General features: G+C 42.1%; 1 protein-coding gene across 3 annotated transcripts in view; it reads right to left on the bottom strand.

Annotated features, from left to right (window-relative positions):
- The window catches only part of FASLG (Fas ligand), a 48,086-nt gene that overhangs the window by 9,195 nt on the left and 13,644 nt on the right, over positions 1-25,247 (bottom strand). The window contains exons 1-2 of one of the 3 annotated variants that reach the window (XM_070768183.1): positions 21,595-22,918; positions 452-1,210 (exon numbers count right to left, since the gene is read on the bottom strand). In XM_070768183.1, the coding sequence (XP_070624284.1) occupies positions 452-787 (336 nt within the window). In that variant the 5' untranslated portion in view covers positions 788-1,210; positions 21,595-22,918. Of the gene's footprint in view, positions 1-451; positions 3,812-21,594; positions 22,919-25,247 lie in introns of those variants that run through there. The other 2 variants (XM_070768184.1, XM_019976965.2) reach the window with 2 other exon arrangements.

Raw genomic sequence — 25,247 nt, 5'->3', positions numbered from 1 at the left:
CTCAGTTTTGTGATTTGAAATAGTTCTAATACTTTTAAGCACTTCCAGGGAAATTTAGTTTGTGCATTTGAACAAATTCACTTCTCAGATGCCAAGTTCCTTTTCTTTGTTGAATCAAGTATGAGGTAGGTAGTAAAGGTCTTCCTTTCTCAGATGATCAGCCAACTGAGAAAGGAAGAACTCTTAACTGCCAGTCCTAATTTGATCCTGATCCCTCCCAAGATAGAAAATACTCCTTCCACCCATATGAGCCCCCATTTCTCTGCAGGTAGAATAGGATGGCTAGTGTGATTCATTTCTAAGACAGGAAGAAAGGATTGAGAAGTACGCTGCAAGCCAAGTGTGGTCCATGTGGATTCCTGTTGCCCTCCTCCCCCACTTCAGCAGGGCAGTTTCACCCCATCCCCCACCCCTGCACCTTCAGGGTGTGGCAATCCCCCAGGCAGCTTACCTCTCTGAGTTCAGCCAACTCCTTCTGTAGATGGAAGAGCTGAAATATCCCCAGCCCCAATCCAACCAGGGCCACCAGAACCATGAAAAACATCACAAGGAGACACAGGCCTGTGTTGTGGTCCCTCCTCTTCTTCAGAGGTGGTGGCGGTAGTGGAGGCAGGGGTGGCGGTGGCGGTAGTGTTGGGGGTGGCGGTGGTGGTGGCCTCCTTTGCCCCGGCCTTCCTGGCACTGAGGACGGACAGGGGAAGACTGATCCTGGAGAGGCCCAGGGGGAGCTGGCACTGCTGTCCACCCAGAAGATTGGGGGGTATGGGTAATTCAAGGGCTGCTGCATGGCATCCAGTGCCTCAGGCCAGCCCCCAGCCCAGGGTTTTCCTCTTCTTCAGTCGTGTGGAGGCCCAGGTGTCAAAGGCCAGACTCCTGTTTCTGACTACTCAAGAGAAGGAAGCCGGTTCTCTCTTTATAGAGTTTCCAGAACTGAGGGAAACACCTCTCTTTCGTTCTCTTTCGGCTTCTCAAAGAGACACCCACTCACTCTGCATCTGACCCTGAGAAGCCTCAAGAAACTCAGAGCAAACCCCCCCGGGAAGTTTCCGCCCACAACTTTATGATGAAAGCTTTCAAAACCCCAATCGCTGCTGCCCTGCTCCCTCAAAGGCTGGGAGGGTGGGCTCGTTGTCCTCAGGCCCTGAGAGAGGGGGTAGCATCAGAGCAGCTCTGTGGGCTCCAGCCGTTGTTCAGCTACAAGGAGAGTGGCCTGTGGGGCGAAAGCACCGAGTCATGGCCAGAGGAGTCACTTCTGTGTCTTACCTTTGGCAGGAGGGAATCACCCCCTGCTGCCATCCCTCCCCCACACCCAAATACTGTTTACGCTGACACAGCAAAGCACCATAGTTTACAGGTTACAACATGCCTGCCTACTCTATAACAGATCAGAGACTGCAAACCAGTGGCCCATATGCCTCACAGAGTCCTCAGACTTGCTTTGCTTGTGCCTTATAATGTTGTTTATTTCTATTTACTGTCCTCCTCAAAAAACAGGATAGTCCATACTGCAGACATTCATCTCTGTTTTGCTGAACCTAGAACTCAGACCAGAAAAGCAATAGCCATTGCGATACTTTAAGTATCACAAGATAAACCAACCACAGATGCCTGGGGCAAAAGATTACTGTTGAGACTCACAGTGGACTGCTGTTATCACTGAATAGTGTTCTTCCAAAGTGTAAGCACCGAATCCCAATCCCCAATGTAACTGTACTTGGAGATAATGCCTTTAAGGTGTAATTAAGGTTAAATGAGGTAGTCTGAGTGGGACCCTAACCCAACATGATTAATGTCCTTACAAGAAGAGGTAGAGGGCTCCCTTTGTGGCCCAGTGGTTGGGAATCTGCCTTGCAATACAGGGGACACATATTCCATTCTTGCTCTAGGAAGATCCCACATGCCATGGGGCAACTAAGCCCTAGAGCTGCATCTACTGAACCCACATGCCCTAGAGCCCATGCTCTTCAATGAGAGAAGTCGCGGCAACGAGAAGCCCATGCTTGTCTACAACTAGAGAAAGCCCATGCACTTACAAGGACCCAGCAGAGCCAAAAATAAATAAATAAATACTTCTTGAAAAAAGAAGAAGTGGTAGAAGGGATGCATGTGTACAGACAAAAGGCCAAGGGAGGTGGTTATCTGTAAACACAGCAAGAAGGTGGTTATCTGTAAACCAAGAAAAGAGGACTTAGGAGAAACCAGCCCTACCAACACTTTGATCGTGGACTTCTATCATCTAGAACTGAGAAAATAAATTTTTGTTGTGTAGGCCATTCAGAAAAATTGGGATAGTCCATATATGTTATAGTCATATTGGGGTTTGAAACACTAGAATATTGGGCAGTCTGGAGGCCCTGTCTGCAAACCCAGTCAGCTGGACTTGGGCCACTGCTGCAGCTCTCAAGGACAGGACATGGGTGTGCCAGGCTGCCTGGCTTGCACACCCTCCACTGTGTTTCCCATGAACCTCACTGTGAGAAATGGCCTTCCTGGGCCCTTTAGGCATCTCTGTTTGCTACCTCTGTTATGGTTGTCAACATTTGTTGGATCATGGAGAAAGCAAGGGAGTTTCAGAAAAACATCTATTTCTGCTTCATTGACTACCCTAAAGCTTTTGACTGTGTGAATTTCAACAAATTGGAAAATTCTTAAAGAGATGGGAATACCAGACCACCTTACCTGCCTCCTGAGAAACCTGTATGCAGGTCAAGAAGTAATAGTTAGAACCAGACATGGAACAACTGACTGATTCAAAATTAGGAAAGTTGTATGACAAGGCTGTATATTGTCACCTTATATGCAGAATACATCGTGCAAAATGCCAGGCTGGAGGAATCATAAGGTGGAATCAAGATTGCCAGGAGAAATATCAAAAACCTCAGATATGCAGATGACACCACTCTAATGGAAGAAAGTGAAGAGCAACTAAAGAGCCTCTTGGTGAGGGTGAAAGAGGAGAGTGAAAAAGCTGGCTTAAAACTCAACATTCAAAAACTAAGACCATGGCATCCAGTCCCATCACTTCATGACAAATAGAAAGGGAAAAAGTGGAAACAGTGACAGATTTTATTTTCTTGGGCTCCAAAATCACTGCAGACTGATTGCAGCCATAAAATTAAAAAACCCTTGCTCCTTTGAAGGAAATCAATGACAAAGTTAGCATATTAGAAAGCAGAGATATTATTTTGCCAACAAAGGTCCATATAGTCAAAGATATGGTTTTTCTAGTAGTCATGTACAGATGTGAGAGTTGGGTCATAAAGGCTGAGTTGAAGAATTAATACTTTCAAATTGTGATATTGGAGAAGACTCTTGAGAGTCCCTTGGATTGCAAGGAGATCAAACCAATCAACCCTAAAGGAATCAACCCTGAATATTCATTGGAAGGACTGATGCTGAAGCTCCAATACTTTGGCCACCTGGTGTGAAGAGTTGGCTGATTAGAAAAGACCTGGATGCTGGGAAAGATGGAAGGCAAAAGGAGAAGAGGACGGTAGAGGATGAGATGGTTAGACAGCATCACTGACTCAGTGGACATGAATTTGAGCAAACTCCAGGAGAGAGCGGAGGACAGAAGAGCCTGGCATGTTGCAGTCCATGGGGTCACAAAGAGGAAGACCCGACTGAACAACAACAAGAAAACAACGAAAGAGATCATTTGACTTAATTTCAATATATAATAATTAAAAGGAGAGAAATAGAAACAATAGAGAAAAATAACAGCATATAATCACCGAACTGGGCTGACCTATATCCAGACTTGAACAGTGCTGGGAAGTCCCTCATTAACAGCAATCTGGAGTCCCATTTGGGAAAGGGTCCTGCGGGGAGCTGCCCATGAGAACGGGGTCCTTTGTCTGAAGGACACAGCTCTGGGAGCTGCCTCAGTCCTTGAGAGTTTGCTTGCAAACATAGCTCTCTGTCCCGCCACCCCAGAGATTAGGCGCTTATTTACTGCAGGCACCTGGAGTTCTGTGCAAACTTCTCACGCACAGAGAAATGTTATCTGGTGTAAGAAATAATAACAGGGAGCCATTCCCATGCTCTCAAGATTTCTTGTGACTGTTTGTAACATGTATAGGCCAACCAAGAAAAAATGTCAACTGTCTTGTCTTTCTCACGCTTTTCTGTATAAATATGAGATGTTGAATAAAGTTGGTGTCAGACTGCGTCCCTTCGTGGTGACGTGTCTGAACCTCTCGACCCCATCTTTGTAGTCTCTTGCTTTAGTTTCTTTCTTAGCCCCGCCGTGCACGTTCTCGGGACCTGATCGCCTTTGCCGGCTGGCTCCGGCAGGGTCCTGGGTAGTGCATCCATCCCATGGATGAGACTCCAAATTGCAGTTTCAAGGGCTCCCACTTACAATCCCAGGTTGCAAACTGATAACCATCATCAATTTGCACTTAAAACTGTAGCTATGGTTTTCATAACTTTTGAACTGTCGTGTTAGAGGAGACTCTTGAGAGTCCCTTGGATACCAAGGAGATCAAACCAGTCCATCATAAAGGAGATCAGTCCTGAATATTCATTGGAAGGACTGATGCTGAAGCTGAAACTCCAGTCCTTTGGCCACCTGATGCGAAGAACTGACTCATTTGAAAAGACCCTGATGCTGGGAAAGATTGACGGCAAGAGGAGAAGGGGATGACAGAAGATGAGATAGTTGGATGGCATCACCAATTCAATGGACATGAGTTTGAGTAAACTCCAAGAGTTGGTGATGGACAGGGAGGCCTGGTGTGCTGCAGTCCGTGGGGTCGCAAAGAGTCGGACACGACTGAGCGACTGTTTCACCTTGTGCATTTTAGGATTTTCTTGGGCCCCGGGGTGGGTTTTGTTGACCCTCAGGGGCTCAAGAATTCCAAGACCTGCTCCCATTCTTATCTAAAGTGCTGCCTTACTTGCTGTGCATGCAGGCAGGCATGGAATCTGAGCAGTGTCCAGGCAGGTGAGAAGCCGGTCAGAAGCCTGTTCTGCTTCTGAAGCCTAAACAAGACTTCCTCCATTTTAATTTTCCTAACATGACACAGTGTTCTCACTCTTTTACAGGTGGGCAGAGTTAACATGCTTTTAAATTCACATATGGGTTTCTTCATAAGCAAAAAAAAATAGTAAGTTTATAATTAATAATCAAAAAACATAATTTTAAGAGTTCCACCTTATGTACAACCAAAACACAACCCTTAAAGTATCCTGAAGTAATCCTTAAGAGCAGTTGTATAGAATCATATTTTTAAACTATAAAAATTTTCCTGAGAATGGCAAAGATTCAAATCAATGGAAAAAACCCCCCATATCCTGGATGGGGAGATTAGAAAAATGGTTAGGATTGTGTGCTTCTGATGTGAGACTTCCTGGGTTCAAATCCCAGCTTTTGCACTTGTTAGTTATGTGAGCTGGACAGGTCACTTTCCCTCCTCTGCACCACAGTTTTCTCATCTATAAAAATGGGCGTGATTATAATAATACCTATTTCACAGACCAATATGAGAATTAACTGAGCCACAGCACTTGATACACTTAAAACAGTCCTCAACATAAAAGTAAGCACTCAACAAATGTTACTGTTCTTGTTGTGTTTGTGGGAAAATATAGTGTATCTTCCCACAAATTATCTGGCTGTAGACTTAATGTAATTTACCTTCTTTCACTAAGAATAAAAGACAGGGGAGAGAAGAGAGACTGCAGCAAAAACTACAAGTCAATGTCTGACGTCCAGTATCCTGAGAGATGCTACCAGTGAACAGATGTACCAATGGATTCCTGTTTCAGGCTAAGACCATGCTGCTTTTCTATCTCAAACTCCCACAGAAAATTCTAGACTTATTCAATAGGAATTATGCCGTAGTTTCACATTTTCCTCTGTCCTGCTTCTTGATTAATTCTGTGGTAGGCAGAATCAGAATCCTAATATCTGCCCCCAAACCCCAATGCCCTCCAACCCTAGAGAGAACTCTGAACTGAAACAGAGACAAAGGGAGCAGTCTTAAACCTGGGTGCCACTCTTTGATAATGCTACCCCAAGCATCGCAAGTTGGTAAAGTTCCTAGCAAAATAAACACCCTGACAAACAATGACAGGGGCCCATCATAGTTTGGGGTTCTACCAGAACCTTATGAATTAGCAAAAATTATCTTTTACAAATAGATGTTAACTCTGTGATCACTAAAGGGAAAAAATTGTGTATTTGCTCTTGGGAGATGCACTGAATAAATAAATCAAAGAGCCAGCAGAGTTTCTTTCCTTCTCACCTTCACCCTCCTACCTGCATCTCTGAGTCTGGAACCAGGGTTTGTTGAGGATGGATGGGGCAGAAAGACTCAGAGTTGGTGATTTCTTTCAGCAAGTAGGATTGCCAGTCAGAGAGATTTAAAGAGATGTGCATGAGTTCATCTTTGTTTTTCTCCACATGTGAATCAGTTTTCTTAACATAATCCATCTTTTCTCCCAGTGAATCACAGTATATTTATCATATATGAAGTCTGTACCTATAGTTGGGTCTTTTTCTGGGCTCTTATCTTTGTCTCGTTGATTTCTTTCTCTATTCCAGTACTAGTGTCACACAGTTCTCAAAATTATAGCTTTATAAAATGTCTTGAGGCTAGTATGGCAAAATTTTCCCTTTGATCCTCTTTTTCAAAAAAAACTTGAGTATACTTAATCTCTCCTATATCTATTCAGTTCAGTTAGTTCAGTTCAGTCACTCAGTTGTATCCGACTCTTCGCGACCCCATGAATTGCAGCACACCAGGCCTCCCTGTCCATCACCAACTCATGTTCACTCAAACTCACATCCATCGAGTCAGTGTTGCCATCCAGCCATCTCATCCTCCGTCGTCCCCTTCTCATCCTGCCCCCAATCCCTCCCAGCATCAGAGTCTTTTCCAATGAATCAACTCTTTGCATGAGGTGGCCAAAGTACTGGAGTTTCAGCTTTAGCATCAGTCCTTCCAAAGAACACCCAGGACTGATCTCCTTTAGAATGGACTGGTTGGATCTCCTTGCAGTCCAAGGGTCTTCCAAGAGTCTTCTCCAACACTACAGTTCAAAAGCATCAATTCTTCGGTGCTCAGCTTTCTTCACAGTCCAACTCTCACATCCATACATGACTACTGGAAAAACCATAGCCTTGACTAGATGGACCTTTGTTGGCAAAGTAATGTCTCTGCTTTAGAAAAGAAAACTAGCATGGTCTTAAAATGTTCTACTGGATTCTTTTTACTGTAATTGCACAAATTTAGGTGAAGTGTTTTCTTTACAATGTTTTTGCCCTATTGACAGCTTTTCATCTGTCCTTAATGGCTTTTAAATTTTTTCTCCAGGATGGTCTTATCCATTCTTTCTTAGATTAATTGCTTGATATTTTGTAATTTTGTTGTGATAATAGACATCATTTTCTGGGGTATTTTTAGATTCTGTGGTAAGCAACCTCTACACAACCCCAATGATCCTCCACCTCCTGGCATTCACACTTTTTCATAAATCCCTCCCGTCACGTGTGGACTGGACCTGCTGACCCACTTCAAATAGAATAAAGCACAAGTGTTGGGATAGCACTTCCAAGATTAAGTCATTAAAAGACTGTAGCTTCTGCACTGCACATGACTGACTTCTCATTGTATCCTCATAGGGTGGAGAGAGGAAGCAAGATTTCCTCTGGCTCTCATTAGGGCACTAATCCCCTTCATGGGCTTCCCTGGTGGCTCAGACAATAAAGAATCTGCCTGCAATGTGGGAGACCTGGGTTTGATCCCTAGGTTGTGAAGATCCCCTAGAGGAGGATACGGCAACCCACTCCATTATTATGCCTGGAGAATCCCCATGGACAGATAAGCCTGGTGGGCTATAGTCCAGCCAGTCAGTTCAGTCACTCAGTTGTGTATGACTCTGTGACCCAATGGACTATAGCACGCCAGATTCCCTGTCCATCACCAACTCCCAGAGCTAACTCAAACTCATGTCCATTGAGTCAGTGATGCCATCCAACCATCTCATCCTCTGTCATCCCCTTCTCCTCCTGCCTTAATCTTTCCTAGCATCAGTCTTTTCCAAGGAGTCAGTTCTTCACATCAGGTGGCCAAAGTATTGGAGCTTCAGCTTCAGCATCAGTCCTTCCATTGAATATCCAGGACTCATTTCCTTTAGGATTGACTGGTTGGATCTCAGTGAAGGCCAAGAGACTCTCAAGAGTCTTCTTCAACACCACAGTTCAAAAGCATCAATTCTTCAGTGTTCAGCTTTCTTTATAGTCCAACTCTCACATCCATACATGACCACTGGAAAAACCCTAGCTTTGACTAGACAGACCTTTGTTGGCAAAGTAATGTCTCTGCTTTTTGATATGCTGTCTAGGTTGGTCATAGCCTTTCTTCCAAGGAGCAAGCATCTTTTAATTTCATGGCTGCAGTCACCAACTGCAGTGATTTTGGAGCCCCCTAAAATGAAGTCTGTCACTGTTTCCATTGTTTTCCCATCTATTTGCCATGAAGTGATGGGACCAGATGCCATGATCTTTGTTTTTTGAATGTTGAGTTTTAAGCCAACTTTTTCACTCTCCTCTTTCACTTTCATCAAGAGGCTCTTTGGTTCTTCTTTGCTTTCTTCCATAAGGGTGGTGTCATCTGCATATCTGAGGTTATTAATATTTCTCCAGCTATCTTGATTACAGCTTGTGCTTCAATCTGTAGCCTGGCATTTCGCATGATGTCCTCTGCATATAAGTTAAATAATAAGGGTGAAAATATACAGCCATGACATACTCCTTTCCCAATTTGGAACCAGTCTGTTGTTCCACGCCCAGTGCTAACTGTTGCTTCTTGACCTGCATACAGATTTCACAGGAACCAGGTCTGGTCGTCTGGTATTCCCATCTCTTTAAGAATTTTCCACAGTTTGTTGTGAGCCACACAGTTAAAGGCTTTGGCATGGTCAATAAAGCAGATGTTTTTCTGGAACTCTCTTGCTTTTTCCATGATCCAGTGGATGTTGGCAATTTGATCTCTGGTTCCTCTGCCTTTTCTAAATCCAGGTTGAACATCTGGAAGTTCACAGTTCACGTACTGTTGAAGCCTGGCTTGGAGAATTTTGAGCATTACTTTGCTAGTGTGTGAGATGAATGCAATTGTGTGGTAGTTTGAACATTCTTTGGCATTGTCTTTCTTTGGGATTGGAATGAAAACTGACCTTTTCCAGTCCTGTGGCCACTGCTGAGTTTTCCAAATTTGCTGGCATATAGAGTGCAGCACTTTCACAGCATCATCTTTTAGGATTTGAAATAGCTCATCTGGAATTCCATCACCTTACTAGTTTTGTTCATAGTCATTCATAGTTGCAAATGACTCTAACTGACTTAAATAAATGCTCTTCATTCTGTAATAATTTAGACTCTTGTAAACTTATGGAACTCTCTTTATTTCTGATAGTGTGCCTATTGACTCCTGGGGTTTTCTTTCCTATTAACATAACATTATTAGCGGATAAAATGGTAAATTCTAATCTCCCTTTCTAATCCTATGCCTCATTCTTTTACTTTTCTTTTTGGATTGTCCCAAACCTCAAGAACTATATAAAACAGTAATTTTTATTATGGGTATCTAGCTCTTATCCCTAATCATGGAGAGACTGTTCTAAAGTTTCTCATAATAAGTATGATGTTTTTCTAAGGTTTTGTTTTTATTTTGTTTTTATTTTTTTTATTTTATTATTATTTTTTAATTTTATTTTATTTTTAAACTTTACAATATTGTATTAGTTTTGCCCAACATCGAAATGAATCCACCACAGGTATACCTGTGTTCCCCATCCTGAACCCTCCTCCCTCCTCCCTCCCCATACCCTCCCTCTGGGTCGTCCCAGCGCACCAGCCCCAAGCATCCAGCATCGTGCATCGAACCTGGACTGGTGACTCGTCTCATACATGTTACACATGTTTCAATGCCACTGTCAATAAAGTTTCCTACTATATCATCAGAATCTCATCAGCAAACAGATGGAACAGAAATTAGGATAGCTTGAGAAGGGCTTAGCAAAAAGGACAACCATATAAGTAAGATGTAGGGAAATCAAAAAGAAAACAGTATACTCTTTTATCAATAGAAGGAACAGGGTTGTTATGACCACTAGTTAAGAAGAATGATAAGTTATTGGAACCTAAGAAGGGCAGACTTGTATGGAGAAGACAGCCTAATAGGACTTGTGACTTCAAGTCAAGAATTGCAGCCAGTCCAAGGTGTACTTGGAGAATAAATATCTGTCCTACTACACAAGCTTCCCTTGTGGCTCAGCTGGCAAAGAATCCGCCTGCAGTGCAGAAGACCTGGGTTTGATCCCTGGGTTGGGAAGATCCCCTGGAGAAGGGAAAGGCTACCCAGTCCAGTATTCTGGCCTGGAGAATTCCATGGACTATACAGTCCATGGGGTCGCAGAGAGTCGGATACAACTGAGCGACTTTCACTTCACTTTCACAATAGGATAGATTCTTCTCTTCTGCTGGGGCTTCCCATTAGGCAAATTCAATCAGAAGCCAGAGGGCAAGGAAGTCCATTGAAGTAGTCCACATAAGGTAAATTCACAGAAGAGAGAGCAAACAATAGTCCCATTCCCTACCATCACCTTCTTCATGTTCCTGCTGCCTAGAATTTTAATTCTGGGTTGTGATGGATCCTTACGGGGCCTTTGTACTAGTATTTAAATGGTAATTTAGCTGGGTATACATTTCAAAATCTAACTTTTTTTCCCCCAAAGATTTGCAAGTAAGATTTCTTTCAAAATTTTTATCTACTTTCTTGATGCTTTGAAGTTTTCAGATATCTTCCAGCTCAGTAATACATCCAAGACATTCTTCAGCTATATCTTTTCTAAAATGTAACAAATTCATTAAGATTTTTGTTTCAACTATAACATGTTTTCAAATCCAATATTTCCCACCAGTTCTTTTTGAATTGTTTTCCTTGATTAATGTTGTCGGTATTTTACCTTCATATTTTTGGAAGGTATTTCTTATGCTTATTTTAAACTTATTTTCTATGGTCTGTTAATTTTCTTTGCCTGGTATAACTTGTTTGGTGGTGTCTTTCTTTTAGAAAGATCATATGTCTGATCACTTTTCCTTGCGAGCTACACATTCCTGCAAGTTTCAGTTCTCATGGAGCATAATATGAAGCATGTGTGTGGGAGCTAGAGGGAGGGAAGAGGTGGAGGTGGCTAAAGCCCAGGAATCCAGGAGTAATTTATGCCCTTCCTAGGGAGCTTAGGGAATTGGCAGTGCATCCCTCCTTAGGAGGAAGAGCCTCTGGCATTATAATCTGGGGTAAATCATCCCCTGTTTGCCACCTACCTTGCCAAAGAAAATCTACCGAGGGTCTGCCTGACATTGCTCTTTTTTTTAAGAGATTTTCTTCCTCAGCTGGAGTCATTTATCTATACCTGCTGTTGACTCCTCCTCCCCACCTCAGCCAGATTCCAGCACTATATTGATATTTCCCCCAGTGCTTCTGGGCATCCACTGCTGCTTATCTGCCTCAAAATGACAACCAAGCAAGATAGGAAAGAGAAACACACAGACTCATAAAGCTCTGGCCTGGCCCATCTCCGTGTGACATCTGACCCTCTTCTCCCCTGAGCTGCTGTAAACGTACACGCACATGTACACTGAGATGCAGCCGCCCCTTCTTCTCCCCTCAAGAGCTTCTCAGGTTGATGTTAGTTTCTCAGGCCCATCAAGACACTGCCTATTTCTTGGAGTTGTTTCAAGGGTCAGAGTCAGAAATACATGTTCGTAAGTCATCTTGTCAGCTCTGCTATATTCTTTACATCCATTGCCTCTAGTGTTATTGTGAGGATTAATTAAATGAGTTGATTCACATGAGGCACTTAGGAGAGTGTCTGGAATACAGCACGTTTTACAACTGTTAGCAGTAATTATTATTTGTCATCATCATCATTAATATGCAGAATAAGTCTATGAAAATGAGTATATTATCTCATTATTATCTCATATTATATTATCTCATTATCTCTAATTATTCAGAATAATTAGATTATTAGATTAGATTAGATTAGATTCAGAGAAGAAAAGTAAACCTGGCAAGAGGTTGAGCCAGGCTTCAGTCACCTTTAAGTCTATTTGATCTGCAAAGAGTGTGCTTTTTCTATTCTTTTTATCAGTGGCCCTTTTCTACTCCCACTTCACAATCTGATTGGCTCAGGAAAATCTGTAAGATATTGAAGGCTTTTTAACTCACTTCAGGAGGTGGATGACCACAACTTTCTCTGTGCTTCAATTTGATCTCTTGTCTGTAAGATAAAGGTAACTTTGATGTTCTTTTCTAGTATAAAAGACTGAATTAGAGGATAAGCGATCAAGCACAACTCTTGTTTCTCCAGGTCACAGCAACTTGAATGGGGACAATCTGGAGACGTGGATGACAGCAGCAGTGGGGCCAAAATTATCCTTCATCCCCGCCACTCCATGCAACAGTATTATTGGATGTCAAGACTATTCTCATTTTTTCCCTGTCTTTTGTGTATCAACTGGAGTCTGGACAGAAAAACAGAAGCCACTCCAAGTATGCAAAGTGGGGAAAGGATTAATACAGGAATTAAAGATTGGGCAAACAAAAGTCAGCAAGAACAACTTTAGGAAACTTTGAAGTTCAGACTCATGCTACAACCAGTAGTTTCAGCTTCCAACAACGCTGATACTGGTGATTTTTAGGTGAACAGCAGAAAGCTGTAGGAAAAACCCAAACCACTTCTGCTGTCCCCAAACACTTTCCAGTAACTACTGTGACAACCAGTGGCTTCTCCTCCATTACTTTCCAAATCTCATGGAATTGCTTCTCACTGGTGGAATCCAACTGGACTCTCACTTGCAATGGAGTGGAAGAATTGTCATTTCTCAGCTTTGTGCTCCTGGGAATGGGGAAGAGGATAGAGACAGGGGTAGTACTAAGTATTAACAAATTACACGTGGTACACTGTGTCTGTTTTGTTCAACATCACTGAGTAAAAACTCAACATATGTTGACTGAATTAATAATTCCAAGAGGGTCCCAGGTCATGAACAGGACTATTTAGTGGGAATTAAGATTCTATTGCAGCCTCGTTCAGTGATGTTACGTGCTCCATAGCCTGATAATACCCTACACGTGCTATCAGCCTGTCATTGACTTATTATGGAATCATGACAACATTGTATTTCTTCATCTTCCACTGAGGTGGGTCATGTCACTTCTTCGGTTGTCACTGATGCAAGTGTAAATCTGATCATGTAAGTCTGCTTCTTAAAAGTAACACTTCAGTGGCTGCCTATTGCCTTTAGAATAAAATCTGAACACTTTATCATGACTTCCAAGACTCTGCATTATCTGGGCTCTTCCCAGCTCTCCAGCTTAACCGTTTCTACTCCCTTCCTCTCTCACTACACACAGGCCACATTGGCCTTTCAGTTCATCAAATGGGGCAAATTCTTCCTTGCCTCAGGATCTATGCCTAAGATGGTGCCTAGAAGGCTCTTTGCCCCAGCTCTGCCCCACTTTTATTTGACCAGGTGCTAGAACCCTTCAATGCTAAACTACATATCACTTTCTCAAAGAGGTCTTCACTTGCCACTTCATCTAAAGGAGATAATTCCATTTAGTGTTCTCTCTCTGGGATTTTTTCCCCCTCTTCTGGTACTTATCACTATTCTATAGGAGGTATAAAATCACATTGCATTCAGTTGTACACCCAGCCCAGCACAGTGCCTGGCAACTAATATGCACTCAATAAATAAATGCTGAAATTCTTTACAGGCTCCTCATAAAGTGATTTTACAGAATGCTCAAATTATGTTTCACTTTCTAAATTTCCCATCAGCTTTTGGCTTTTAAACCTGAGACAAGCCAAAAGACATTTGAGAGGAATAGACTTACTACCAAAGGCACCTGTTACCATTAATAATCCAACTGGATCCCAAGCACTCATTGGTCTTTCCTGCCTCCAGATGACCTCCTTTCCACCCAAAGTATGTCCCAAGAAGCCAGGGAGAGACTCCGTCATCTCTCTTGCTCAAAGGTTTTAATACCATTTCATTGTATTACTATTTCTCTCAGGAGGTTCATCTTGTTCTCCTGCAGTTAGAACCCTGGTGGCTGACCTTGACATGGTAAGTTAGGTATGCCTCTGCTCACTGGCCATATTTTCCTCTCAGTCTCTGTATGCAAACACAGAAATACATAGTATACAACTGGGAACAGTGTCGGAGGTCATACATTGGTTCCCTAAATCTTATCAGTGACCAATTGCTTTAATTTCTCAAAGACAAATGAATAAATATTCCAAGCCAAGAATAGTGTCTGGTATTAGAGGCACTCAATAAATGTATGCTGATTATATGAATATAGATAAAGAAACTGATACTTAAATAGATTAAGGGACTTGCCTGAAGTCACACAGCCTGTTGGTATTGAGCCAAAATTCTAATCCAAAAAGGACACAATGTAAGAGGGATTGTGAAACAAGACTGCTCTGTGAGCAGTGCTCCCAAGTTTATAGGGCTGAGAACCCACTGCCCATAGGCCAGTAGGAGACAGGATAGGACAATATCTATTAAGACTAAAAATGTCTGAAGAAATAAGATCAGAGCATAAATAAATGAAATAGAGACCAAAAAAACAATAGAAAGATTAATTAAACTAAGAGTTGGTTCTTTGAAAAGGTAAACAAAATTTACAAACCTTTATCCAGACATCAAGAAGAGGGCCCAAATCAATAAAACCAGGGGGAAAAAAGGAGAAGTTACAGCCAATACCACAGAAATGCAAAGGATCATAAGAGATTACCAGAAACAATTGAACACCAAAAAATGGACACTTTGCCAAGATAGAACCAGGAAGAAATAGAAAATATGAACATATCAACTACCAGTAATAAAACTGAATGATGAATTAAAAAAAAAACTGGATGACTTCACAGGTTAAATTTACCAAATGTTTAGAGAAGAGTTAATGCCTATTCTTCTCAAACTATTCCAAGAACTTGGAGAGGAAGGAAAGCTTCTTAACTCATTCTATGAGGGGCCAGAATCTTCTTAATACCAAAACTAGACAAAGATATCACACAAAAAAGAAAATTATAGGCCAGTATCACTGATAAACATGGTGCCAAAATCCTCAACAAAATACTAACAAACCAAATTCAACAATACATTAAAAGGATCTTAGACCATGATCAAGTGGGTTTAATATCAGGGATGCAAGGATGGTTCAGTATCCACAAACCAATCAGTGTGATATACCACATTAACATATTAAAGAATAAAAATCATATGATCATCTCAATAAATGCATAAAAAGTTTTTGATGAGATTTAACATCTATTTATGATAAAAAAAAAAATTCTCTCACAAAGCAGCTATAGAGAGAATATACCTGAACTATTATAATAAAGGCCATGTATGACCAGCTCATAGCCAAAATTATACTCAACAGTGAAAAGCTGAGAATATTTCATTTAAGATCAGGAACAAGACAAGGATGCCCACACTCACCATTTGTATTCAACATACTGTTGGAAGTCCTAGCCACAGCACTCAGACAATAAAAAGAAATGAAAGGAATCCAAATGGGAGAGGAAGAAGTAAAACTGTTACTGTTTGCAGATGGCATGATACTATACACAGAAAATCCTAAAGATACCACACACACACACAAAAATACTAGAACTCATCAATAAATTCAGTAAAGTTGCAGAGTATAAAATTAATATACAGATGTCTGCCACACTTCTATTTCCTAACAAGAAACTATCAAAAAAGAAATTAAGAAAACAATCCCATTTACAAGCACTGCAAAAGAATAAAAATAAGTCTAACTAAGGCGGTAAAAGAATGGTACTCAGAAAATTGTAAGACACTGTTGAAAGAGATTGAAGGCAGCACAAACAGATGAAAAGATAGCCCATGCTCATAAATTGGAAGAATTAATATGATTTAAAAGAGCATACTACCCAATGTAATCTACAGACTCAATGCAATCCCCAGCAAAATATCAATGGCATTTTTCACTAGAAGAAATAATTCTAAAATTTGTATGGAAACACAAAAGATCCCAATAGTCAAAACAATCTTAAGAAAGAAAAGTAGAACTAGAAGTATTATGCTCCCTGATTTCAAACTATACTTCAAAGTTATAGTAATCAAAACAGTATGGTTCTGCACAAAAACAGACACATAATTCAGTGGGAAAAAGATATCCTAGAAGTGAACCCTGGTGGCTCAGACGGTAAAAGTGTCTGCTTACAATGCGGGAGACCCGGGTTTGATCCCTGTGTTGGGAAGATCCCCTGGAGAAGGAAATGGCACCCCACTCCAGTACTCTTGCCTGGAAAATCCCATGGACAGAGGAGCCTGGTAGGCTACAGTCCATGGGGTCGCAAAGAGTTGGACACGACTGAGTGACTTCACTAGAAGTGAACCCACATTTTTATGGGTAATTAAAGAAGGCAAGAATACATGATGGAGAAAAGACAGCTTCTTTAATAAATGGTGTTGGGAAAACTATACAGCTACATGCAAAAGAATCAAACTGGCTTACTCTCTTAAAGTACAAAACTCAAACTAGATTCCTCTCTCAAAGCACAAAAATAAATTTGAAATGGATTAAAGACTTAAGACTTGAAACCACAAAACTTCTAGAAAAAACCATAAGCTCTTTGGCATCAGTCATGGTAGAATTTTTTTTTTTCTTTGTATATGTCCCCTCAGACAATGGAAACAAAACCAAAAATAAACAAATAGGGCTATATCAAACTAAAAAGCTTTTGCATAATGGAGAAAACTATCAACAAAATGAAAAGTCAACCTACTAAATGGGAGTGAGTGGAAGGAGATATTTGCAAAAAAATATATCCAATAAGGGGTTAATATCATACACAAACCACACATACACACACACACATATATATAACTTACACAATTCAACATCAAAAATACAAACAACCCAACCAATTGAAAATGGGCAGAGGATCTGAACAGACATTTTTCCAAACAGGCACATGAAAAGATGCTTAATATCACTAATCATCAGGGAAATGCAAGTCAAAACCTCAATGAGAAATTATCTCATACTTGTCTGAATGGCTATTATCAAAAAGACAACAAACAACAAGTGCTTGGAAGGACGTGAAGAAAAGAGAACTCCCACCCAGGCACTGTGGGCAGAACTGTAATCTGGTGCAGCTCCTATGAAACTCAGTATGGAGATTCCTTTAAAAATTAAAAACAGAACTACCATATGATCCAGCAATTCCACTCCTGGGTATTTATTTGAAGAAAAGGAAACAACTAATTCAAAAAGACATATGAACCCCTATGTTCACTGCAACCTTTTTTTTACAACTGCCAGGATATGGAAATAACTTAAGTGCCCAGAAACAGATGAATGGATAAAGAAGATATATATAAGGGAAAATTACTCAGCCATAAAAAAGAATGAAATCTTGCCATCTGTGACAACCTGGATGAACCTAGAGGATATTAAGTAAAATAAGACACGCAGAGATAGACAAGTGCTATCTGACTTCACTTATTATGTGGAATCTAAAAAACAAAGCAGGAGACACAGAAATAAAGAATAGATTTTTGGACATAGTGGGGGAAGGAGAAGGTGAGATAATTTGAGAGAACAGCATTGAAACATATTGCCTGGAAAATCCCATGGACAAAGGAGACTAGGGGGCTACAGTCTATAGGCTCACAAGAGTCGGACATGACTCAGTGACTAAACCACCACCACCATATACATTACCATATGTAAAACAGAGAGCCAGTGGGAGTTTGATGTATGATGAAGGGAATCCAAAGCTGGTGCTCTGTGACAATCTTGAGGGACGGGGTAGGGAGGGAGGTGGAAGTGGGGATCAAGAGGGAGGGGACACATATATCTATGGTTGACTCATGTTGATGTATGGCAAAAAGCATCACAGTATTGTAATTATCCCCCAGTTAAATAAATAAATAAATTTTTTTTTTTTAAAAAGCAAATGAATAAACAGAAACGGATTCCTATATACAGAGCAAAAACAGGTAGTTGCCAGAGAAGAGGGTTGGGGCAGGTGAGGAGGAACTGGTAAGGGAGATTAAGTACAAAATTCTAGCTGTAAAATAAGTGAGTCACAGATACGAAGTGTACAGTGAGGAGACTATAGTCAAGAATCGTGCAGTATCATTGTATGCAGACATATTGTACCTAGGCTTATCATGGTGACCATTTTAGTATATATAGAAATATCAAATAATAGAAACTAACATGGCATTGTAGCTCATGGCACTAAAAGCAAACAAACTCATACAAAAAGAGATCAGATTTGTGGTTACCAGAGGCAGCGTTTTGGGGGGAGGAGAAACTGGATGAAGGCAGTTAAAAGGGACAAACTTCCAGTTGTAAGATAAGTATAAGGGATATAATATACAACATAATAAATATAATTACTGCTGTATGTTATATATTGACTCCTGGGTCAGGAAGATCCTCTGGAGAAGGGAACAGCTTTCTACTTTATTATTCTTGCCTGGAGAATTCCATGGACAGAGGAGCCCGGCAGGCTGTAGTCCATGGGGTGGCAAAGAGTCAGACACAACTGAGCAACTTTCACTTTCACTGTGTTATATATGAAAGTTGTTAAGAGAGGAAATCCCAACAGTTCTCATCATAAGGAAAAAATTTTTTTCTACTTCTTAAATTTTGCATCTATAAAAGATGATGGATGTTCATTAAACTTGTGATAATTATTTCATGATGTATATATAATGTATATAATTATTTCATGATGTCTTCATAATGATGTCGAATCATTATGTTGTATACCGTAAACATATACAGTGCTATATGCCAGTTATAGCTCAATGATTAACTGGAAGTGCAAAAAGACTGGAAAGACCTAGGTCTTGTGGGCTCTTTTAAGAACCTTTATTGATGTTTGAAATGCTTCTCACATTTATCATGGTGCCATGGTGGGTTTGTGGGACGGTCACATGTACTAAGGACTGACTTAAATGTCAAAGTCGTTGTTTTTGTCACCCACTGTTTCCTTTGAGTGTCTAGCAGATGTTAGTCAGGGCTATGCAGCTGGAAGAGCCTTCTAACCTCAGGGTCTCAGGAGAAGAAAATTTGAGCCTACTGCCTCTGAGTCTGGATATGTTTCACTGTCTATTACCGACGGCGGGACAGCCACACCCCAGTAAGTGAAAAGCCCTAGGCCTTGTACCAGTTTGCAATTTGATAAATGAGGTATTCTCCACTGAGCTTTCTTTGCAAACTAGCAATGTCTGACCAGTCTGAAACCTTACAGTAAAGTCCTAGAACATCAATGCTGGAATAGGGAAGAGCTGACTGACTCACGTCCCTAACTTCACAGATTTGGACCTGAGCTCAAGAGAGGTAAGAGGATTCTCCCCAAACCACAACCAGTATGGAGGAAGAACTAGGAAGAAATCCCACCCTATCTCCTGGTGCTTCCCTACCACACCTTCTACATCTGGAAATGAAACACAGGAAGCATTTGTTTCTGTTCAGTTCCATCCATACATGTCTTGAGCACCTAACAGGAGCCAAGCAGCATGGAAGGGTGCAAAGACAAAGCCATGGTCAAACACAACTCCTTCAGGAGCTCTGAATTTGGTGAGTTCTGTCCCTGTGGTCATTTTCATGCTAAGTTGCTTCAGTTATGTCTGACTCCATGGCCTGTAGTCCGCCAGGTTCCTTTGTGCATGGGATTCTCTAGCCAAAAATACTGAAGTGGGTTGCCATTTCCTCCTCCAGGGGATCTTCCCAACCCAGGGGTCAAACCCAGGTTTCCAGCATTGCAGGCAGATTCTTTACCATCTGAGCCCCCATGGAAGCAAGAACTCTATACATTACCTTATTTTACCCTCAAGCAGCCCTCCATGATAAGAATTATCCTATCTCCATTTTACAAATGATTTGAGAGGCTAAATTACCTATGAAGAGGCTGAGCTTAGACATGAATTCAGGTCTTCCTACCAGACCACACTGTGACGCTAGGTTTTTCCTCTCATCACTTCCCCCTCATCCCTGCAAATTCTCACATGCCTTTGACAAATAAGTTCCCCTCCCCAAATACATACCATCAAAATCCCTATTTATCATTCTAGGGAACCTGAATTCCATGTGGAAGTTTCTTGTTCTCACTTTTAAACTCCTAGTCCCCACTTCTCCATGCCTCCTGTTTCATAAGGTCTACCTGTGTCTGAAGCCACACTCGCAACTGCTCAGCTCGCCTTACCTCCCTAAATGCACTGTACTCCACGACTGAGACCTGGACTGAATGCTCAGACTCCACCCCCTACTGTCTCCACCACAAGACAGACAGCCTGGTATTTCTGTCGCCTCTATTAACAGAAGAGGTAACCGGAACCCAGCAAAGCATCCTCTCACAACAGGAAGTGCTGGACCCCCACACCTCTACTCCTCAGGGTTCCTGCTCCCTGACCTCCTCGCACCTCCCTGTGTGTGGTTTCTACATCATGTTACACGTGATTTTTTCTTCCGTCTCCACAGGGAATCTATCAGTCCAATCCATTCCTTCACTCCTTCCAGTTAAATACCTCACTCTATTTGATCTTAGTCAAGCTGCCTGATGGAGCCCCATATCCCCAAGTCCTGCCTGGTAAACTCTTCTTCCCAAAGTCAGCTCAGACATCAGCTCCTCTGTGAGGCCTTCCCAGGCACAGTGAATTCCTCCTCCTTCAAGGTTCCTGCAGCTTGTTTATTATAGCACTCAACACACCATGTCATTGGAAATCTAGTCTATTTCCTAAACAAAAGCATCTTAACTCTTGGGACACTTTCAAGTCAATTTTGCAATCCGTAATCTCTAGCCCAGAGGCTGGCACACAGGAAATGTTCAATAAATATCCCCTGAGTATTGCTTGTCTAGATAGACCTGTGGAGAACTAGTACCAAACAGTAGAAGGTTCCACTTTCTCAGAGGCAGAGGGAACAACTTCTTTCATCAGTGGGGCCCCACTGTGCTTACAGTCACAGCGCTGTAAGCACGGCTCGAGCCACCCTGGGCTGGGGTCAGTTCCCAGTTCCGGGAGATTCCTAAGCTTGGGATAACGATGTGCTGGCGGAGAGCTGGGGCTCAGGCTGCACTAGATGTTCTGAGGTCCCCTCTACTCCAAAGACTATATATGATAAGGGAGAAGTTGGTTAAAAGATCAAAAGACAGATAGGAAAAGGTGTGGACAGAGGAAGGTGGAGGTGAAAGAGCCACGAGCCAGAAGATAAAGATTTAGTGAGGAAAGGGAGGCTGAAAACTGGGGAAAGGAGACTGGAGGGACTGGCAAGAAGAAGGACAAAAAGAGGGAGACAGGTGCGTGGACACTGGGCATGATCAGATTCCCAAGATCCCGTGCCATAAGGACAAAGTCATCCAGAAAACTAAAACTGAAATGCTGAAAGCTGCTGCTCTTAAAAATCAGTCCAAAATGGACTTAATGCATCTCCCACCCAAACAGGAAACTAAATCCTCAGAAAATCAGCTGCAGCTGACAAAAACCAAGACGCGGAAGAACACAGTTACAGCACTTACTGCGTGGCGCCATCTGGTCCTTCCCATGTTCCGTGGGCTGGCCAGCCCCGAGTCAGCACGCCGGAGCATCAGTCCTTAAGCAACAAGGAGCCAAGGGAGGGCAGACAACTTCCCAGCTCTGGTGCCCCAATGGCTCCATAATCCGTCTAACCTCTTCACCCAAAACTTACTGCACGTTATAGGTGGTGACACTGCAGGCTGAGCTCTGGGACCAGACCAACTTCTGAACAGGAAATAACAGGAGACCTGCTCTCCTGTCACCTTGGGGCTACAGGCCGTGCTCTAACTTCATACCCTTATTCTTATCGACCAGCAACCATCTGGTGCCCCAAGCAATGCTTATCTAGTGTCACACCGGGGCTTAAATCTGTACCTATAACTAAACTACATTATGACGAATAAGTTATGTAATGTTTGTACCTTAGATGTCTTATCTGTGAAATGGGGGTAATGATGACAATATACTTTATGTGGTGATTTGATGATTAAATGAAAAAATACATAGTGAGCATCCAATAAAACATCTATTCTCTTAACCTTTGCTAAAAATCAAATAGAACATATGTCTGTAACTTTTAGAAGAGAGTATATCTGGTATGCCACTATAAAAATATTTAGCTCTTGTGTCTTTTATGAGACAATGGGTAACTGAGAAAGTCCTTATTCAAAAAAATAAAATAATAAACTATAGCCAAAAAAATAGGATCCTGAGTGTCACAGAGTATCCAGATACTGAATCAGATCCTTTATGTAGATTATCATATCAGTTCCTCAAAATAACCCAGTTAGGTTAAATATCCCCATTGGCAATAAGGAGACCAAAGCTCAGAAAGATTAAATCATTTTTCAAAAGAGTGGCAGGGCCTGGGTTCAAACACAGGCTGTCCAGCTCCAGTGTCCATAATACACTGCATCCAGGAATGGGGTTTTGTTCCCCCATCCCTGAAGCCCTGCCCTCATGCCCATTCCTCTCACACTCGGGCCTGCTTTGCTCGCTGTTGTCTTCCCTAGGCCTGTTGCCCTGCCAGATTCTCCTTCCAGGGCCATGCCCTGGCACCTTGCTCCAGTCCCCTGGTAAATGCCCCATCGATCTACCAAGGCACCTACCTGGCATCTCCTGTTCCATGCTTCACCACTGCAGAGGCCAGCCTGCCTGTCTTTTTATTGCCAGCTCCAGAAACCTGCCCCCATCACCATACAGAGGTTAACCTCTGCATCTTGCTGTCCACAGCAGGTCTGTCCTGCCCCTCACGGAACTGGTTTTCACGGACACTGAGATACCTAAATGCATCCCCAGAACAGTGACTGACCCGCTGGCTGAATCAACTTCCTCTCTGCAGATACCTAACTTGTGAGAACCCCAATCCTACAATGCACTTCATCTTCACATATCACTCACATATCAAGGTAATTGGACCGTACAGAAAGGGAGACCTCAGCCCTGGGTCTGGCACTCCTCGGGCTCCAACCCTCTGAGGGTAGGGATTCCGGGGGGAGAGCAGAGGTGCTGGGGTTTCCTTTATCTTGCAGCTCTGCACCATCCTTGTTCCTGCACAGCAAGGCTTGCTCTCACGTCTGCACCCTAACCCGTGTGTGAACCTACATTCTGACAGCTGACACAGAATGCAGGTTCACACACAAGTTAGGATGTGTGTGTGTGTGCACATGTGAGTGTGTTTAACAGCCTGCAACGGCCCTGCTCACTCTCCCTGGGCTCAGATTAACCCATACCACCACACAGGACAGAGGGAGGGCCCAGAGAGGGCTGGGCAGAGAATAAAGATACAGACAAGAACCCAGTGACGATGGCCACTAAAGCAGTTTCATTTCCACAACACTCCTTCGGTCAATTGTTTCAACTCCAACTCCACAGAGTTGAAGAGTAAGGGGACTGCGGTGGGAGGGACACTGAGGAAGTGGTCAAAGGGTGGCAGGAAGCACTTCCTTTCACAGGTCTCAGGGGCAGAAGCTAAGTATTATGACCTCTCGGTTCAAACATCTCTTCTCCTGTCCCATAGCCCCTTTCTCCAGTTTATAGACACGTATTTTCTGTTTTCTCCACTTTTTTTCATATCTTCCTGTACCTATGTGCTGTCTTCCCTCTTGAAGAGAGATCCCTGTGCTCACAGCCATGGAGCTGGAACTGAAATTCATCTTAGCATCCAGCCATCAGTTCATTCTTTCTTTCTTTCACTCTCTATCTAGCATGGACCTGCCTTGGGTTTCAACAGTGTGATCATCCAGTATAACTTCTTAGTTGTCCAGTTGGAAATCTGAGATAAAAGAGCTTTCCAAACTGAAATGAGCATCGTGGCTGGCAGTATTTCATTTCTATTAATGAAATATCTCAGAATGATTAAACATGAAATAGACACAATTTCTTGTTTCCTGTGCACAAATGTCTCTCTCCCTTCCTGTCTCATATCCTCCATGTTTAGGCACACAGCAGGCATCTGCTCATTTTGTGGGCAGTTTCATGTCACAAGGTCAGTGGACAATTGATAGTTGGTTGACTGTGTCCCAGAAACTAAGCCTAGCCCACATTGGATCTGAAGATATCCGTGACTTAGGACATCTCTTGTCCTGAAAGAAGTGTTGAGCATTATTGTCACTCACATTCCTCTTCTTCAATCTAGCAGAAAGGAGTTTTTAAAATTTAATCTTGCAGTGCTCAAGTTTTGCCATATACAAATATGGAGGAGGTATAACCCAGAGGATTGTAGACTTGAATGTCAGCCCCAAATCAAATACTTCAGAAATAAAGTGCAGTACACTAGAGATAAAACATCCAAAACCTAACATTAGAGATAAGAGAACGGAAGCCCAGAAAAGAAGTGAATTACTCCATAATTAAGAGCATTATGGATTTTGAGTGTCTACCAAAAATCAAATACTTCAGAAAGAAAATGGAGTACCCCAGAGAGAAAATGTCCCAAACCTAATATTTATAGATGAGAAAACGGAAGACCAGGAAAGAAGTAAATTACTCAGTCTCACCCAGGTTGTGAGTGGCAGAGTCAGGGCCAAAACCTCCAGTCTCCCAGCATTCGTCAAGGCCAGGTATATCTGACCACATGCTCCAAACACCCTGATCACCCTGGATATGGGGCTCCATCCACATGACATATTGGTTCCATTCAGATAAATCTATAATGATCTTTTGTTCCCAGATGGTTTCAGAAACTTTGTTTGTCCTCACTGAGGAGCACAGATTGTGCTTCTTGATTATTTCACTGGATAGGAAAAAAAAAACGAAATGGTATTTTCCCTCTTGATGAACACCCTCTGCAAGAAAATATCCAACTTTCTTAAAAAAAAAAAAATACCAGCTTTTAAGTGGAACCAGGATGGTATTGAGGAATGGGAGACACAATTTTAGGAGCCCAGCCCTTAAAGCTTAGATGGAAAGACATGTTTCTAGAGAACACTCTTGCATGTAGGAAGGATGCAGAAATCTTTACAGAGTACCTGCACTTTTTCACTGTAATGTAATTCACTCTGTAATCATCACCCCATTTTTGGTAACAACAGTCCAATTTTCTTTGAGAAATTTTCCACCCTCTCTGTCTCTGTGATTCAGTTGTAGCTGATTCCACCTGGATGCCATCGTACTCCAGGGATGGACTCAGGACTCAGACTTGGTCAGTAAACCA

The sequence above is a fragment of the Bos indicus genome, chromosome 16 (assembly GCF_029378745.1).
Source record: "Bos indicus isolate NIAB-ARS_2022 breed Sahiwal x Tharparkar chromosome 16, NIAB-ARS_B.indTharparkar_mat_pri_1.0, whole genome shotgun sequence".
Lineage (NCBI taxonomy): Eukaryota > Metazoa > Chordata > Mammalia > Artiodactyla > Bovidae > Bos > Bos indicus.
The sequence above is the reverse complement of the archived record's forward strand: the minus strand, read 5'-3'. Positions and strand labels throughout refer to the sequence as shown.